The sequence below is a fragment of the Bradysia coprophila genome, assembly GCF_014529535.1.
Source record: "Bradysia coprophila strain Holo2 chromosome X unlocalized genomic scaffold, BU_Bcop_v1 contig_20, whole genome shotgun sequence".
Taxonomy (NCBI): Eukaryota; Metazoa; Arthropoda; class Insecta; order Diptera; family Sciaridae; genus Bradysia; species Bradysia coprophila.
In genome coordinates this window covers 889,149-908,488 of record NW_023503307.1, presented here as the reverse complement: position 1 = coordinate 908,488, position 19,340 = coordinate 889,149, and the positions used below count along the sequence as shown (strand labels likewise).

The window sequence follows — 19,340 nt, the reverse complement described above, 5'->3', positions numbered from 1 at the left end:
AGGGGAGATGTTTGTTTGTATTTCGGATGGACACTTTACGATCGGGCGCATCTGATTAGCGTTCGCACTTGTTATTTATTGCAGACAAATGTGTTTGCACCTTCGTTGTCAAATATTGGATGGGATGGTTTGCCGTAGATTAGAAAATTTAACAAACTATTTTATCCAAAGCCTGCAGCCAGATCGGAAGCCTGTACAAATTTTTAGGAAATGTCTACTCAAGCGGTTTGGAATAAATCGAAACGGTGTGGATTTTTCAAACCTGCAGCCAATCGAGCCTGTACAAATTTTTAGAAATGATCTACTCAAGCGGTTTTGTGAATAAACCAGAGAGAGATTGAAGTGTCATAGCCCTGTTGTTATCTTTATTCCAACCGTTCTGTCTTTTATTCCAACCGTTTCGATTTTATTCCAACCGCTTGAGTAGACATTTTCTAAAAATTTGTACAGGCTTCGATCTGGCTGCAGGTTTGGAAAAATAGTTTGGTTAAATTTTCATCTACCGGACAAACCATCCACCCAATATTTGCAACGAAGGTGCAAACACATTTGTCTGCAATAAATACAAGTGGAACGTAATCAATGGCCGATCGTAAAGTACAATTTCCGCAAATACAAAACAAAACAAAAAAAAGCGTTTTTTTAATCACCGCACGTTTTCACTTTGCGACCATATATACACACTCATACAACAAGAACGACACCTTTTTTCGCGAAAATCTAAATGATAAATTTATAATTGCAGAGTATTCGAATTATGGCGGTGGCGGTGGCGGTATGATGCCCAACAATTTTGGGGGACAACAAAATTTCTCTGTTCCACCACCAAGTTTCGGAGGTAATCAACAGTTCAAAAATGATAATCAAGGAAATTGGCAACCTCCGTCGGCCGGCGGTAAGTTTCTTTCATCTTTATTTACCGATAAGTGCGGATACCACTCACTATATTGGAATATTATTTTGGTGGTGTTGAATTTGGTATCACCGAGCGTTCATGCATCCGCGTAAATATGGTCTTTATAGGAAACAAAATGAATATTTTGTAACGTTTGGGAATTATTTACGTAGCTCGTTGTTATTTTTATTCCACTTCCATTCGTAGAGCGTGTTCAAACGTAGTTTTGACTTTTGAGTAACACGTACATCGTCGTACGTCGTACATGCATATTTCCGTTTGATTTTAGTCACGGTGCAATCACTCTGTTAATATTTTCTCTAGTGTTCCCTTAAAAATGTTCGTCGTAAGAGAGCTCCTTTATCGGTTTTTAATTATATAATAGGGGTGTGCGATGGTTCGGGGATCAGGATGGAAGGGGTCCACAAAAAATTCTTACCATCCCTAGATGTCAAAAAGTGATTTTAAATTTTTTTAAAAATTCATTAACAACTTGCGCAAATTCACTGAAGCTGAATTTGCGACTACTGGTAAAATCTCATATTTCGACCTCTACCAACAATATGCTGCGAGATATTTTTTGCCCTAATTAGTGTTTTTCTACTAATTAGAGTCCAATAAAACAGAAAATTTTTAAATTGGAAAAATTTGGAAGAAGCATTATGTTTGGTGTGTCGTCAAAGTTCGCCAACTATGAAAAATTGAGTAAATTTTAAACTTGAAAATTCTATGATCGACATAGAAAATTATTCGATTATTGCTCAAATGGGCTTAAATGGTTGGGAATGTTGCCGGCTATCCAATAAAGAAGAGTTTTTGAAAATCGTCTGTGAATGTGTGTGTGGTGTGACTGTTTGTTTGGACCAAAATTGAGGCAAAATTCCTCAACGGAAAAAATCGATTTTTTGAAAACGTTTAAAAAATCACGGATTTTAATTTTTTCGACTCTAAAAACTCCCACAAACTTTAAATTAAATTATTTGAGGCAAAAACAATGCTTTTCACACGTTTTCAAAAAAATCGATTTTCTCCGTTGAGGATTTTTTCCTCAATTTTGGGCAAAACAACCAGTCAAACCACACGCATTTCACAGACGATTTTCAAAAACTCTTTTTTTTTGGATAGCCGGCAACATTCCCAACAACTTAAGCCCATTTGAGCAATAATCCAATAATTTTCTATGTCGATTATAGAATTTTCAAATTTAAAATTTACTCAATTTTTCATAGTTGGCGAACTTTGACGACACACCAAACATAATGCTTCGGCCAAATGTTTCCAATTTAAACATTTTCTGTTTTATTGGACTCTAATTAGTAGAAAAACACTAATTAGGGCAAAAAATATCTCGCAGCATATTGTTGGTAGAGGTCGAAATATGAGATTTTACCAGTAGTCGCAAATTCAGCTTCAGTGAATTTGCGCAAGTTGTTAATGAATTTTTAAAAAATTTTAAAATCACTTTTTGACATCTAGGGATGGCCTTGACCTTGACCTTGACCTTGCACATTTCGAATATGACCCTGTGGTCTTTCCGGAAGAGCTTGAACGTTGAATCACTCACAGTGGAATGACCCACTTGGATCCCCCTTTTTGCCCTCCTTGTTCAATACTTTGTTACTCTGTGTGTACATCGTATCGATGTATTGAACAGCGCCGGACCGCCATCCGAAATGTGTTAAACTTAAGACTAACAACAATCACCGTCGTCGGACTAAGTGACTGGACTAGCTACTTTTACATATATCAATCATAGGCTTGCAATACAGTCCGACACAATATAATGCCGCAACGAAAATTTACCTGTTACCTGCTTTGTCATCCCACTGCATTAATTAAATTACCTGTATTCGTCCAGTTACCTGAGTCCGTTTATAAAGCCGACTGTTCTAGCCAACGACGGGCCTACGGGTACGGTAATAACAACGTTCGTAGACCCGAAGATTGGCAGCAGGGAGATGAACCGCTCGCCGGAGCCTTTGCTCGAGATGATTCTTACGTAGGGTCGAGGGGTCAGTTTTCATACAATATACATGTTAGAAAGCTCATTTTGCATCGCATTGTCACGGCGCCAAAGACCGACTCAACCGGCTATTCACGCAGCACTCACGCTCACACTTCACATTATTCACACACGGGACAGTTCCAGCTAACTTTAAATCGTACTCACATCCCTCGGAAACAATTTTCACCCCAAATAAACCGAGAAATTCACAAAAATTGCGGAGCGAAAAGAAAAACACGACCGTCCATTTTCACCGCACACTTTTCCTTTCCTTTTTGACATCTAGGGATGGTAAGAGTTTTTTGTGGACCCCTTCCATCCTGATCCCCGAACCATCGCACACCCCTATTATATAACGAGAGAGGCGAACCAATAGAAATCCTTCACGGCGTTTTCTTACGGCGAACATTTTTAAGTGGAAACCAGACTTTAGTCAGTTTAAATGTCATCGGAAAGTGGAGCCTACGGAGTACGAAGTTGACAAATTTCTACTGTATGCTCCGTTTCAAACACTTATTTTCAAATCTATTTGGCATATCCGATACGTTCCTGATAATCATATTACTCTCCTAGTCAGCTCATTCCAAAATTAAGCAGACGACGTACCACTGTACCACCAACAATATTATGAAAATTGAAACAAAAACTTTTATTAATTCAGGCTATGGAAGTGGCGGAGGTGGAGGTGGTGGCGGCGGTGATAGCTATCAATCTGGTGGTTATCAAAACGACAAACGAGATGGAGGAGGCTATCAGCGAGGTAACAACGACGGCGGTGGCTACGGAAATAACCGTAATGTTGATGAAATGAGAGTCCATTTGTAACACATTCTTTTACATTGCTAATTGTAGGTGGAGGTGGTGGCGGTGGAAATGATTTTAATGACCGTCGTGGCAATGGAAGTGGTGGATACGGGTAAGATTCTATTGATATTTTTTCTCTTGTTTGTCTTAATTGAATCGTTGGTTTTTATTATTTTAATTTTATTTTCGATCGAAAATCACTTTTTATCATTAAAATAATTTATGAAATGTCGAGGTAAATAATTTTTGTAAATATTCAACAAAAACACTTTCCTTTTCGATGAACCGTATAACTTGAAAAGAGATAAAAATTCAAACAAGTGAGACATTTTGTTGACAACAATATGAAAATGAGGGTAACATAATAGAAAATTGTAATTTAAGCTTCCACCGATTTATGTTGGGTCTGAAATTATTTTTGGTTATAGCCACGATACAACGATTTTCGATATTTTATATGCTGAAACGAAGGTGTTTGTTTTCGGAGTGAATTCTCTTGTCTCACACGTTTATATTTTCCGAAACATTGCGCTTCAAAAATGAGAAGGGAAAAAAATATTATTTTTGTCTACAAGAGTTGCGCGTTTTTTTTTTTGAAACTCAAAAGTACAGTTAAAGTCGACCAAATTTGTGTCTAAACTTGCTTCAACTATTTTCCCAACTGGGTCCACTCACACCAGGCTTATACGTTTTCAAAAAGATTTTATAGTCCATGAACTCGCGTGTGGAGCTTTATAAAGCAATTCGATTGAGTGAGTGCTGCAGCAAACTTTAGTCATCAATTGGTTTAACTTTAACTGTAATCTTAAGTTTTTAGCGAGAATTACTTTGTAAATTTTTTGTTCACAAATTTTGATTGACGATCATTATACTTTTCTGTGCATTTTTTTTTTTAATTCGACAAACCTCGAAGCAACGCAATATATTCCACTAACTGATTTATCATATTTACCTCACTGTCTTGCTTATTCGATACATTTGCATTAAAATTAACAAAAACGAAAGAAGGAAATAAAACCGTGTCAACTGTAAGCAACAGTCCATACTTGTTTTCTGTACCAGGGACTCTCGAATTTGTTTTCGTTTGAAAAGTAGCTATTGCTAAATTAAGTGTTATTGAAAATTTGGATCAATCATCTCGATATGGGTTTTTGAAATGTGTCTGGTCGATCAAACCGTTTCCCAATGGATTTGTCTTTTGAATTAAATGAAACTTCTATAAATCCTGTCAGATAGATCCCTTTTTCTTGTTTATACAGACTTGCTCTCTCCCGTAAAAATAAAGAAAAAATTCACTTTTTGCACTAGAATCCAAAACCCTTTTTCCGAAAAGCTGACGGGATTAATAGTTGCCCCTTCAAACTGTTACTGAAAATAAGCCAAAACATTAAGTCATCTTCGTGGTCTTAAATTCACCCACATTATTTGATCGTAATCAAAGTCACAAAAATCAAGTTAAGATGTAACTGCAGCCAGTCGGAATTTCTTCTCTTCCTTCAGTGCAGCTAAATTACAGTCCGTATAAGTTGCATACATGTTTGAGGTTAGAGATGTCGGCAAAAACATAAAAAAAGCTTTTGGTGGAAGCTTTCTGTACATCAAAATGGAATAAAACGAAACAAATTCGAAGACCCTTTGGAAATAACTATTGCTGGACGAAAATGTTTACTCAAATTAATAGTCTACTATACCCCATTTACAACTGTGAAATTGCAATTTATTGTGTATATCACTGAGAAAATTGATTACATCTACAGCGTATAAATTGTAAGGATAATATACGTCCGACACGTATGTTAACGTCAACTTATAACTATAAGTGAAAATCGCATTCTCCATATTATCCTTACAATCACTTTTATATGTGTCAAAACGTAACGATCCTTCTCAGTGATTAACCCAAAAGTGAACGAAACAAGCTACGCTTTAAATCCTATTTTGTTTTTGTTTTTGTTTGTTTTTTCATAAACACAGTCGATCTAGATTCTAATTCGCTACACTTTTTCCGTTTCGGTTGGATTATGTCAATTGGACCGATCTATTATTTTATGTTCTGGCATTTTGTTACTAACTTAACATGATAGAGTGAGTATACTATATTCTCAATGGATGCCAGGACACGAAAAATAAGATCAGGTTCCATACGAAAAGGTTCGACATTCTCTGCGAAAGTGTTATCGAAATGGAAAAGTGTTGTGACTTACAATCAGCTCGCTGTATACACAAAACCTGAATAATCTTTTTATTATTATAATACAAGAAATCTTTTATTATTATTATTCATATTTACAAATTTTATATATAAAAAATGTGTTAAAGGAGTTTTTTTCCCGCCACAAAAGTGTTTTCTTCGTTTAGTTACAAACTGAGTGTGTGTGTACCCTTCGATGAGTTCAGAGTACATTGCGTAAACGACACAACATCACCCAATTGACCAAAAAGAAAAAAAATATTTGACAAAATAAGAAAGAAAAAAATTTTAATCGGAAGATTAATCCAGCTGTACGGTATGTTGCATCTAAACCATAATTTTCAAAAAAAAGAAAACACACAAAAAAATGGTTATGCATTTGGATGCAGCATAAAAAAACGAAAATTTTGCCGAACAATTTTTTTTCCGATTACACTTTCCAATCGCAATAATCAAAATGGTATCTCTCATGTGTTTTAGCAGTGGCGGCGTCAACAAGGGTGGTTATAACAATAAAGGTAAACACCGGATTTCGCATCTGGTGCATATTTGTATCATTTAATATATTGCTGGTTTATTATGAGAAAATTTTGGTTAAAAGAGTTTTTGTATATTACAGAGGAGAAGAAAAAAAAAGTTTTTGTTATTTAAGAAAATGAGAAAATTGATTAGAGTTTTTTCGATTTATAAATCACGAAAAAAGGCTGCATTATTGATGTTGAAGTTGTATATGTTGAAAAGCGTTGGGTTCATATCGAAGGTTTTTTAATTTGTTTTTTTTTTTGAACTGAGAAAACGAAACAATTTTAGATTTAAGAAACTCGACTTCTTCATCCCAAAAAAGGTGTGTGATAGTTTCACGGCTTATTTTTAATTCGTAATGACATTAATTATTAGTTCAAATTTTGTAAATTTGAATTTACCAATTAGCTTAAGTTACGTCAACGGTGATATCAACGACAACTCGAAAAATATGATGACAAGAAAAATTCAGTCAAAAATGATGTGATCTTTCTTTGTGAAGATATATTGTGTACAGGCTAAAATTCAACGTAGTGTTCCTGTTCAGTTCCTTGAACAGTTTAGGTTTATCTTTGGTTCAAAGCATTCCGTTCGTAGCGTTGGTGTTAAATTTATGAGTATTGGATGGGAGTGTAGTGACAACGAACAAACTAAAAATTCTCGGAATATTTCCTATTAGTTACGACCGACGATTCACTCCACGTAATACAACCTCTTCATGGCTTTCTGATTAATTTTTATTTCGTTGTTGAACGGAGCTTTGCATGAAATGTACAAATTTTTCGCGTGAGAATTTCTACTAAGGACAGTGTTCGTCGGACATAAGTAAAACGCTAAATTACAAGTTGTAAAAAGTTGACTGATCCGAATCGAATGTTTTGCGTAAGTCGTTTGACGGAATAGGACGTAATGATTTTGAAACAAATCACCGAAATATGCTTATCGTGATACGAAATATCCGCCTAGTCACCTGAATCGTCTCAAGTGAAATTGGCCAAATGTTCTCATCAGTTAGCCGAGCCAAGATGCTACGACATTGATTTTGGTGTTTGAAAGTATGAATTGTGTACACGACAGGTTATTTACTCAACTTTAAAGAGATGTTGATTTATCGGCCACGATGTACGTTGCGTGATAATTGATAATATTGCAATCATAAGGTGCGAAGACCAAACAAAATAAATTTTTTCGATTCTGAATGTTCGAAAAGCAATGGTAACATTTTGATATATAGCGAATTTCGATGAGAATTCGTCAGAGACGGAAATGAGATTATATTCTTGTCGACGGAAAACAAACGTTTAGTTCATGTAATTTCGTTTTAGCGTAACGAATGGGATGCGTCTGTTCATCAACAAAAAATTTCGTAACTCCCTCTCTTTCTGTCGCCGTTCGTCATTTCCATTATCGTCAAATTTACTCCTTCTTCCTCAATTGGGACACAAATCATCTTCGTTGGCTTAACATGTCTTTATCTCAGAGTCGGCTTTTCGTTCAGCGTCAGTTATTTTGAGAAATTGAATTATGAAAACCATTTTAGTCATACTGAATCGTGTTTGACATTACGAATTAAACTATAAGAATGTTGATTCTCATCCATGGCAAATTTATGGATATATAAAATGTTTAGGTGACTTCAAGCTAATTTTAAGAGGTTTTTTTTGATGTTTTGTTTTACTGAACTGTTTGCCATTTTTTATTTTCTAATGCGGCCTTTAATTCTATGTAACGAATGGTTTGGATAGAATTCAAAGATCAAATATAAACAGCCAAATGAGTGTATTTGAAAAAGAATTTAGATGAAGCGACGGTTATCACATAACATAAATGAATAATGAGAGTAACAAAATTTAGGGGTTTTTTTTGGGTAGAACATAATTTTAAATTGGGTGTGTCACAATGACGAATGGATTTTTTTTTGTTTTTGTTTTAGTTCCAACTTATTAAACGTCAAGCTATTAAGTTACCATTTCTGATGAGATCTCATTTATAGGAAGTGGCGGCGGCGGCGATAACGAAATGATTACCCAGGAAGATACAATTTTCATTGCTGGTATGAATCCAAGTGCAACCGAAGAAGACATTGCCAATCATTTCGGTGCCATCGGAATAATAAAGGTAGAGCTGTCGATGGTATCCATACAATGCACTGTATCGAATTCATATAAATATTTCTTGCTCCATTTCAGAAAGACAAAAAGACAATGAAACCAAAGATTTGGTTGTACAGGAATAAAGAAACTGGCGACTCCAAGGGCGAAGGTAATTTAACTAAGACTTACTGGAGTCAACGTGATCGCATGTCTAATATGAACTTTGAACTTAAAGCTACCGTAACGTACGATGACGCTAATGCGGCTAAATCAGCAATTGAATGGTTTGATGGTCGTGAATTCAACGGTGAGACAGTGAGAGTTTCCCTAGCGCAACGACAAAACAATTGGAAGCAAGGAGGAGGTGGTGGAGGCGGCGGCGGCGGATTTGGTCGCGGTGGTGGTGGAGGATTCGGCGGAAATAGAGGAGGTACTGCGAACGACATTTTAATGATTTGGAGAATTTATTTTCTCTTTGTTGTTGAATCTAGGCGGTGACAGAGGTGGCGGACGCTTCGATCGAGGCGGAAACGATGATGGTGGTCGATCGCGAGGAAGTCAAGGTGGTGGAGGCCGTGGAGGCGGCGGAAACATTCCTCAAAGAGATGGAGATTGGACATGCAGTAAATGTACAAATAAAAATTTCGCATGGAGAAATGAATGCAATCGGTAAGTAAAAAAGGCACTTTACGTACAATGATAAGCTTCATTTTATTCAATTGGTGGCATCAGATCGCCAAGATTTGTCGATTGGCGATTCGTCACATTTTGGGGTTTTTCACACTCTAACGATTTTTCTTGGCGTTCCTTCACACTTCATTCATCATTTTTGGTTGATTTAGTAAATCATCAAGATTCTTGGGGATTTTTTTTGGCAATTTGACTTTGGCGATTCTTTGCGGGAATCTATCGTATCGCTTCCCTAATTCAAATTTTTTTTTTCTAGTTGTTCAGCACCAAAAGAAGAAGGTGCTGGCGGCGGTGGTGGTGATAATTCACGAGGTAATGATAGACGCGGAGGAGGAGGTGGTGGTGGTGGTGGTGGCGGAAGAAATGATTATGGACGAAGCGATTACGGAAATCGAGGTGGTAATCGTGGTGGTTATGGAGGTGGTGGCGGTGGTGGAGGTGGTGGACGAAGAGATGGAGGACCAACACGTGGAGGGTAAGAGAATATTTGCATTCACGAGAACCTTCTCGATACTGATTCGTTTTTCTTTGTTTGTAATAAATAAAACAGGGATCGAGGCAACGACAGAAGCCGTCCATATTAATTGGAATCGATTCGGTCCGGACTATCGAACCGACAATCATCGCCTGACTTTTTAGTTTTTCTTTTCAAAAATAAAAAAAAATTAGAAAATCCATCTCACGTAATCTGTAATTATAATTTTGAATGTCATAAAAATATAATGATTCATTGCATCACTATAACAGAGAACGTTTTTATTACTATTACTATAATCAATCATCAAAATATATATGTTGCGAATCTACCATCATCGCTTGGATCTGGGATCATTTTCGTTCCACCATTTACTAAACTAGAGTTTGAACTTCCGAGGAAGGAGCCCGTTTAAAATTTAACTTATTAATTTCAACGATATTCGCCACACTTTTCGATGTTTTATGTTTTGAAATAAATTTGAGACCAAAATAGGGAAAAGAGCCGATAGTGGATGAAAGAACTATCACAAAACTTGTTCGTTCTGTAAGTGTATCAAAAAGAAAAGTCGAGACTAAACTTTCATGCTGGTTTAGAATTCTGTGCGGAATAATGCGTTGCATTTTTGCCGTATAAGGCATATTATGCACTCTCATAGCTGACTTCAGTTACTGCTCAGACACTCAAGATTCCGAAAAGCATTCTTTGGGCTGTTAGTAGATGGTATGATAAAGCCGTGTGATAGTTGTTTTTGACGTCGAGTGGAAACTGCTTCATTAGGCACTAACATGCCTCATATAGCATTTTGCACCGATATTCATACAATGTTCTATGCAACCGTGGTTTTTTTTTTTAAACCTGAATGATGTTCACATTAAACTTCAATGATATTCATTGAACTCAGCGTTTTAAAAATGAGCTTATCCTTCTCTTGCCACATAACAGTGCTACATTTGATCTAACTAAGAAACTGAAATCTATTACTTCATTTTTTGAACATATTTTTTGCTAAAAAAGACCGCATTATTCCGAGCATGGCATTTATTCCTGAAACTTATATCGATAACAGATGATAGCCGTCAGCAACAGGTGAAGTAAGAGATTTTTAAACTCTTTATTGGATATACAATCAGTTTTGGTTTTGACGATGTGTGTGTGTCATCTGGAGGAGAATTTCATCTTTCGCAAGAGCTCGATAGATAATTACACGTAAAAATTATAGAGTCTAACTAAACGATTTAATTGTTAAGAACTGTATTTAAGATCAAGATAAACAATTTCTTCGGTTTTATAGTATGTTCTTTTGCAGAATTGTTAATAAATTTTTTGGCTCTTACATATCCCGGAAATTTTGCGGCCAGTCATTTCATTAGAGAGCAAAGTTCAAGAATATTACAGCTGATAGAACAACAAATTTCTGGTTCTTCTTCGAAGAAATGGTTGGCGTCGTTAATTTGTTTCGTCTTTTGGGTTTTCGTTAATCTGAACCATCTAAACCAAAAACCATTTGTAAATCATGAACACAAAAACAGAACCAAAAATGTTTTTAGGTGACCAAAATTGAGAGAGAACAATTGCATTAAGTGGTCCAGGTAGGTACGGAATTTGCATATTTAAGAATGGAAATATGCCGTTTAACTGTTCGAATATGTTTCTAGGGATATGGATTTATGTTTGAGGTATACCTACTTGTACGAGAAATAAGTTAGAAAAAGTTAATGTAATACAAAGGGTAAGAACAGGTAGAAATAGAGTTAATGATGGAGTTTGGATTTATGCATTGCTAGGCCGGTATGAGAAAAATTCAAGAGAATTGGCATATTGCACCAAAATGAAATTTTTCTCTCACGAAATGGTAATAGTTATTTGTGTATCGGTTTTGGACGATTGTTTTTAGGCAATTTCGCATAGAAAGTGCCTAAAATCAATCGTCCAAAACAGATATACTCAAAAATAAAATTTCATGTTAGGGGTCGAAAACCAGAGAAAAATCTCAAAACTCCCTCATTTTCGTACATTCAACCGTTTTGATTTTATTCCAACCGTTTTGATACAATTTTCAATACAATAGAATTGTTAAACAGGTTTTTCATTCGAAATTTCCTTTATTTTTCCCTGACGTATGCGAACTGCTAAAAATTTACTTGTATTTTGTTCAATTCGACCTCGAATTATTACAATCGAAATTCTCTCAAATCGATTTAGCACTCAGTGTGACGTCATCTTCATTTCAAAATTTGTGTGGTGACGATTCATACATACACGGCATACACATGCGCACCAAAGAGAGGCCAGAAGAAATGAAAAATACGCTCTCGGTTGACTAGAATACTTCAATTTATCCATCACTTTTCGTACCGCGGTCGTCTAGTGAACACGCGTTCTCCTAATAAGAGGCAATCCGCCCTAAATTGAATCAATTACCACCCTAAATACAGAACAAACAGGTAAGTTTTACATAAAAAAAATCTATCGATAAATTGGTACTATGATCGAATCAGTTACAATATTCAGTGAAAATCGTGTGTTTGAATTGGAATTGTATATATATACCAGCAGACGGACAAAGCTGATTTTTCCTTCTAAAATTCGTATGAAGCATTTTTTTATTGAGACATTGAAAGAGAATTTATAATTGAAAAATTCCGTGCATTGGTTAAACTGTTTTAATGAACTGAAAATTTTTACGAAACGTGTACAAAATTGTGATATTACATCCGTGACAGAATGTGAGCCATTAAATTCCAAGAAATTAAACAATTTTCTCAAAGATTGATTATGTAATGATTCGCTGCGAAAAATTTTCAAGTTGAACCCTGAACGAAATTGCGCTAATGCAAAGAGTTGTGTCTCTCGGGTCAGCATGTGACAAGGCAACGAAGTAAAAAAAAATCTTCAAACGAATTCCGAATGGAAATTCCATTCATCAAAAAATGCAATTGCGAATTGTTAAAATAGGCAAGAAGAAAAGTGTTTTTCGGTACTAACCGTTCTATTCATTGACAAGTTCAGCCAAATGATCTTGATGGCATACATTGTACAAAGTGGTTATGTAATTTTTTTTTATCCAACTTTATAATTAGAATTTGTACTTGAAAATAGGGTACACAAAACATTTATAGCCGTAGCCAAATTCTGTGTCATTGAATCAATTACTTAGTACGGTCGATCTTACATAATTTAACGTAGTTTGATTTGATTTTCTCTTCAAATTGAATGAATGTAATTGAACTTTTAAAACGAAAGACACGTGAAATTCAAGATGGCGTGGCATCCTATGCGGAATATCACAATATGAATCATATGAAACAAAATCGGTGTGCTCGTGGAAATTATTGAATCATTGCAGTGCAACTGATGTTTTCTTTGAAACTGTCCGTTTTGGATATAGTAAATCTTTATGGTTTCAATGATAAACATACGGACGTTAAGAACATGGTTCTTCTGTTGCCGAATAATGAACTGTATAACCTAAAAAAATTTGTCTCGTCATGTCTTGCCATTAAAACTTGACACAATTTGCATCTGCTATAACAAATAATCTACGCCTTGTGCGGATTCCAAACTAAAAAGCAGAAGCAAACGTTTATTCATACGTGGAATGAAATGCATGACCGTCAATACGATTACAAAACTGCATTTATTAGTTTCATACAATATATTTGTTCCACGTGATCCAACGATACGGTTCCATTTTGAACCGACTCGAGTTTTTTTTTAGATATGAACATGTGTTGGTATACGTTCTTCGATTTGCCGAAGTGTACACGAGAGAGATTTTTTTTTGACAGTTCAATGTGTCATCAGAGTATAAAGAGTAAAAAAAAACGGCCATTCGACAAAAGAGCGTAAATTTAGAATTGGTTCAAGTTCAAACCGATCTATTTGCGGTTTTATCTGTTTTATGTAATTCGTTTTTAGTGATTCGAATTATCCTATCATTGTTTCGCCTACAAAATGTAAGGATTTTATTAGACTGCAGCAACAGCCTGCATCTATAGCGCATCTAGCGAGAATATGATTGGTGATCATTAAGTTCAACCAGAGTTTGATTGATTAAAACATGTTCAGTTACATAACACTACACTTAAGAAATCGCTTTTACTATTAAACCGAAAGGATAGCCCTCTAAATTCCTATAAAAAAGATAAGAAATTTGGAAAATTATTGCGGAACGAATTATATCTGCACGCAATGCTTCGTCTTTCATTTAGTGGAAAATGTTTATCAGTTCCAACTGAAATGTCTCGGTTATCAAGTACATAGATTAAATAGATTGTCTGCGCTTTATTTGCATTTTGAGTCACATTATTGTACTAAGTCACAATGTTGATCCATCCGTATGACTTAGTATTAAATGAACAAAAAATAAATAAAATAAAAACCCGCAATTCGTTGCATAATTTGTTTGTGTGTACCATCGAACAGTAAAGAAATTCGATTGGTTTCCGAACAAAAATAATTTTCTCGAGTTACATAACGAACTGACTGTTCTAACAGTTATTATTACATCAGCCAAAACAACATTCAACGTCCAGGAAAATTACTGTTTTTCATATTCAACACGAAAACTTTCAGAATTTTTAAATTGTTTGCCAAAGTGTCGAAAGAATTGGATTCGGTTCGTTTAAACTGTTAGTTGGTTCATACGCTGAGCTTCTAAATTGAGCAGGAAATTGATTTATGAAAACATTTTGATGGAAATGATTCTGGCATCAGAGGACATCAAACGTATTGATGTATTTCCAACTGTGACCCACACAGCTCAACGGATTTACAAAATGCGACTAAATTTCTCCAGCCTATTAAGCTAATATCATTCAAGTGAACTAAGAACTCTAACATTCAATACCATAACTCACTATCCAATTGCCATTCATTTGCATCCATTAGTGAGACTTTTTGTGAAGAGCTTGCACGGCACAATAGTGTCAGCTGGATATTGTTTGATTGAATTTACGTTTGTTGAAGCAGAACACTGCCTCAAATCAAGCTCTTTCGTTCAGCACATAGGGTAAATTCTATATCTTGCTACGAATTGCGTAGGTCGCTATTTTCATAATATTATGACATTGAGAGACTGTTCGCACACGAATTTCGTTGCACTGATTTTTTGTTTTTTTTTTTTGTATTGCAAAGCAAATTTTGAAAATGGAATCATTAAGCAGTCGTTAACCCCTCGCAACAACCTCGAACGTGTAGCTCGTATAAATATTGCTGAAAGAACAAATTTTAAGTTTTAAACTGTTTTGCACTTTAAATGCACAAGCTCGGACTTTATTTAGCAAACATGTTTGAACTCGGTGATTAGTTAACTCAAATTTTGATTATACGAAAAAATAAAAAATCTTCCGAAATCCTCTCTACCGATACCGACACCAATTTCGTGAAATCTTCATAATGGCAGCGTTCGTATAAAAGTGTAAATCTCTCTTAATCAACTTGTCTGGAGTAGATAAGAGTCACACAGGCGCATTCTTAGTCACATTTTTTTTTGTTCTTCTACGAAAAATTGAACCTTATCACTACACGTGGTATGCTCTTTCCAGCGTAAAAAAATTTTCCAATTCCATCCCAGTTTCGATTCTGTGGTTTATATTTACACGAAAATTCGTCAATCAGGGTCAATTACGTCAGTTGTTATCTAATTAGCATCTCGTTGAACACATGACTGACTCAATTTTGGCGTTATGTTGTTTTTACTTTTCCGATTTACTCGGACGTATAGCCGTTCCTACACGGTTGATCTTTTAAAATTGTGTTAAATCGGCATTGTGTGTTATATTATACATTTACAATGCGCGCGGTATATGGCATACGAACGACAATCACGAAAATAGATTGTCAAGAGCCTGTTACGCATCTCTATATACGATGTATATAGAACAGTATTTGCATCAACATGAAAACGTATCGTCCAATGAACAAGAAAGTGGTTCAAAGTTATATTTTTATCAACGAAAACTGATTATGTATACGCTGAATTGGAATAGTTAATCTGATGTGTGCGTAAAGCGATTAGTTTCAATGTTGGATTATAAGCTCTGATTTGTAATTGAGTGTTAATGGTTTCAGTAAATAACATTTTGATTTCTCATTTTCAGATCAACAATGCCTGGACTATCCGATCCCGTTGCTTTCCTTAAGGATTTTGCCGCTGGTGGCATTTCCGCAGCTGTGTCAAAAACAGCTGTAGCTCCAATTGAACGAGTTAAATTGCTACTTCAAGTACAACACATTTCAAAACAAATCTCAGCCGATCAACGCTACAAGGGCATGGTTGATTGTTTCGTACGTATTCCAAAAGAGCAAGGTTTCGCCGCTTTCTGGCGTGGTAATATGGCCAATGTCATCCGATATTTCCCAACCCAAGCTTTGAACTTTGCGTTCAAGGACAAGTACAAGCAAGTGAGTATCCCATTTCGCGACAACGTTCACGTGAAATATATCGGTGCTAATTGCTGCCATTGCGATATGTAGGTCTTCTTGGGTGGTGTTGACAAAAACACTCAATTCTGGCGTTACTTCATGGGCAACTTGGCATCCGGTGGTGCTGCTGGTGCCACATCATTGTGCTTTGTCTACCCTCTTGATTTCGCTCGTACCAGGTAAATTTTGATGGGAATTGCCCGTTACGCTCATTGCTTGACCACCCAATTCTATTTGTCAATTACAGATTGGCTGCTGATATCGGTAAGAGCGGAGCTGAACGTGAGTTCTCTGGACTTGGAAACTGTTTGACCAAGATCTTCAAATCTGACGGTATCGGTGGATTGTACCGTGGATTCGGTGTGTCTGTACAAGGTAAATATAATGTTCAAACTTGATGTCAATTCGGCAATCAAATTGTCCGTTATCCGCAAATTTCTCTAAAAACAAAATCCAACTTTTCATTCGTCCAGGTATTATCATCTATCGTGCTGCATACTTCGGTTTCTACGATACCGCTCGCGGCATGTTGCCCGATCCAAAGAACACACCACTCTACATCTCATGGGCCATCGCTCAAGTGGTAACAACAGTTGCTGGTATCGTCTCATATCCATTCGACACTGTCCGCCGTCGTATGATGATGCAATCGGGTCGCAAAGCCACCGAAATCGTATACAAGAGCACAATCCACTGCTGGGCCACCATTGCCAAGTCCGAAGGTTCGGGTGCTTTCTTCAAGGGCGCCTTCTCCAACGTTCTCCGCGGTACCGGCGGCGCTTTCGTGCTCGTCTTGTACGATGAAATTAAGAAATTGTTGTAAATCCGCAACCAATTTTACCTTAACTAAAATTTCAAAAGAAAGAAAATTCCCCCAAAACATCAGAAAAAAACCACATAATTCAAAATTAAACCAACAACAACAACAACGTAATGTTAAAATGAGAAAGGAATATACAACATCAACAACATCAACTTCAATGCCTGTATGTAAAACGTCAAAGAGGAAAATTCTGACCATCTTATCGATTTCCATTAGACATGATAACTTTGAATAAGTATTAAAGCGGCACACTTACACACAACCCACATACTCACATGTAGCGTTTGGTTTAATTATTTAATGAAACAAAACAAAAATGAAAAAGAAAATTTAGTGTACGTGTTTGCAAAAGCGATAAAATGTAATAAAAAACAACTGTACAAAAAAAAAATATTCAAATGTTTCATGTTTTTTGGATCGAATACAATACAAAATTCACTTTGTATAGTTACATGAAAATTTTGCCTTCGCGAGAGATATCTTAATATACCAACAACAAAAAAACACCACCATCCCCAAAAGTAAAGACACCCATCATTTCCACAAAAAAAAATCAATTTGATGAGAGATTCTCGCCGTATTACATACATACAACAACAAACGTCTTAGAAAACAAATTTAATTAATTTATTTTAAACTTAATTCTCTTTGTATACTAGTAATGTACAATATTACTTTCGGGAAAAAACGGAAACATTTATATTGATCGCCGCCGGGGATAATAGTTGTTCTGACCATCAGTCCCGACGACGATCATCATAGAAATTTCCAATTTTTTTTCTATCCCTCTTTTAATTTAACAAACTTTGATTTTGAACTTTGATTTTTTTCTCGGTTTTTTGGTAGTAAAATGCTATTAAAATAATTAAATGGAGACATTGATTATTATCCTAAAAAGTAAAAAAAAACTCTAGTTAATTGAATTTAAAAAAAAAGTATAAAAAACCACATTCTGTTTCAGTGTTGTTAATTGTTAAAACAAAAGTATCAAAAAAACCGACTAAATTTCGCCTCTTAAATTCTGAATTTTTTAATTTTTATTTTATTTCGATTTGTTTTCGTTCGTCATTTTTATCATATTACTTACCATTTCGATTCTGTTGAAAAACGATTAATTTTTTAATTTCAAAACCGATTGAAAAACGTATTCTTTAATAAAGATTACCGAGACACAATGTCGTATTTGTTTCAATTTTCTTTTATGATTTTTTTCGTTCAAATTTTATATAATTGACGCATTCTTTTACGACTCACGGGTCTTCAAGAGGGCGATTCTTACCGATTGATAATCAAAGATTTATTTTATCAGTTGAATGACGGAATTAAAAATCTGTGTCCTTACGTAAGTTTTCAGATTTGATTTCTAATCACTGACATTTTAATCAATGGAGTAACTCTTCTGATGATAAGGCGAATTTCTCTGAATATCTTTTGTCTTTCGAATGAAGTCATTAAATAATTCGAAACAATTGGTCTGACTTGCTGATGTAGAGTGCTAGACTCTGTGGATGGTTCACTCATTTCAATCTGATACAGTGGATTGTATCTGTAGCGTAGTCTTAGAAATCGGAGAATCTGCCCAATGACTTCGGTAAGTATGACATCAATTTGCGGCGTCCGGGACATAATCTCTGTATCCAAGGTTCAAAGCGTATGTTGGAATACGCAATAAAGATATTGTGCAGCGGAAAAGTTAGCTACGGAATGTTGAGGAAAACAGATTACATTAAAATAACACATTACTGTCTTGCTAGGAAATTTTTTGTTGAGGCGTGTGGGTAGGTTGTATTACGAGCCGAAGGCGAAACACGTCGAACCAAAAATTTCGCAGCAAGAAAGTAATGTTGTGTAGCGGCCAGAAAATGCAAAAAACTGTGTGTGCGAGACGGTAATGAGTCCTTCCTTTTTGGCCACAAGACAACAAAATGTAATATGGCAAGGACACTAAGCCCTCAAGGGATTCAAGGTTTTCGAACGTAATAGTATATTTCCATAAAGTAGAATGATGAAATGAGTTTGATGATGAGAATGTTTTACCGCTGAATTTGTATCGTCAAAATTTTGCCGAAGTAATGCCGAAATTGAGGCATCAACTAAAGCCAAAACCTTTGGCCAAAAATTTTGAGTTAGTGAAATATGACTTTGTTTGGAATTTTGTCATTGTAACGAGTTGGAAAATTTGTGGTCGAGGAACGACGCAAGTCTTACTAATTAACATTTTGAGGTAAACCATAAAATAAACTGCATGTCACAGGCACCAATGATGCTTCGGGTGTGAAGTCTGCCGATCCATATGAACATGATATGTGTGAGTGAAAAGAAGACGAGCTCTTGGTCGTTTCTCACCATGCAATCGAGCGTGGTTCATCGAGCGTTCAAAATTAAAAACATTCTTGCCAACGTTGGACGGATA

At 35.7% G+C, this 19,340-nt stretch overlaps 2 protein-coding genes across 13 annotated transcripts; both read left to right on the top strand.

The window, feature by feature from the left end:
* The first annotated feature begins 481 nt into the window (after positions 1-481).
* LOC119068764 (RNA-binding protein cabeza) lies at positions 482-9,944 on the top strand. Of its 10 annotated transcripts, none has more exons than XM_037172507.1 (11): positions 482-592; positions 746-892; positions 3,562-3,660; positions 3,753-3,816; positions 6,376-6,413; positions 8,411-8,535; positions 8,607-8,679; positions 8,746-8,940; positions 9,002-9,179; positions 9,457-9,675; positions 9,751-9,944. In XM_037172507.1, the coding sequence occupies exons 1-11, from the start codon at positions 583-585 to the stop codon at positions 9,782-9,784; spliced, it is 1,182 nt and encodes a 393-aa protein (XP_037028402.1). In that variant the 5' UTR covers positions 482-582; the 3' UTR covers positions 9,785-9,944. The 10 variants fall into 10 exon arrangements, with proteins under 10 accessions (XP_037028402.1, XP_037028399.1, XP_037028403.1 ...); XM_037172504.1 differs by having other exon boundaries at positions 3,562-3,693; XM_037172508.1 differs by having other exon boundaries at positions 746-895; positions 6,379-6,413.
* Positions 9,945-11,966: 2,022 nt separating this feature from the next.
* On the top strand, positions 11,967-17,608 carry LOC119068763 (ADP,ATP carrier protein). 3 transcript variants are annotated; one of them, XM_037172499.1, is made up of 5 exons: positions 11,967-12,122; positions 15,780-16,083; positions 16,156-16,283; positions 16,352-16,479; positions 16,578-17,608. In XM_037172499.1, the coding sequence occupies exons 2-5, from the start codon at positions 15,787-15,789 to the stop codon at positions 16,925-16,927; spliced, it is 903 nt and encodes a 300-aa protein (XP_037028394.1). In that variant the 5' UTR covers positions 11,967-12,122; positions 15,780-15,786; the 3' UTR covers positions 16,928-17,608. The 3 variants fall into 3 exon arrangements, with proteins under 3 accessions (XP_037028394.1, XP_037028396.1, XP_037028397.1); XM_037172501.1 differs by lacking the exon at positions 11,967-12,122 and adding an exon at positions 12,270-12,404; XM_037172502.1 differs by lacking the exon at positions 11,967-12,122 and adding an exon at positions 14,242-14,309 and having other exon boundaries at positions 15,560-16,083.
* The last annotated feature ends 1,732 nt before the right edge of the window (positions 17,609-19,340 follow it).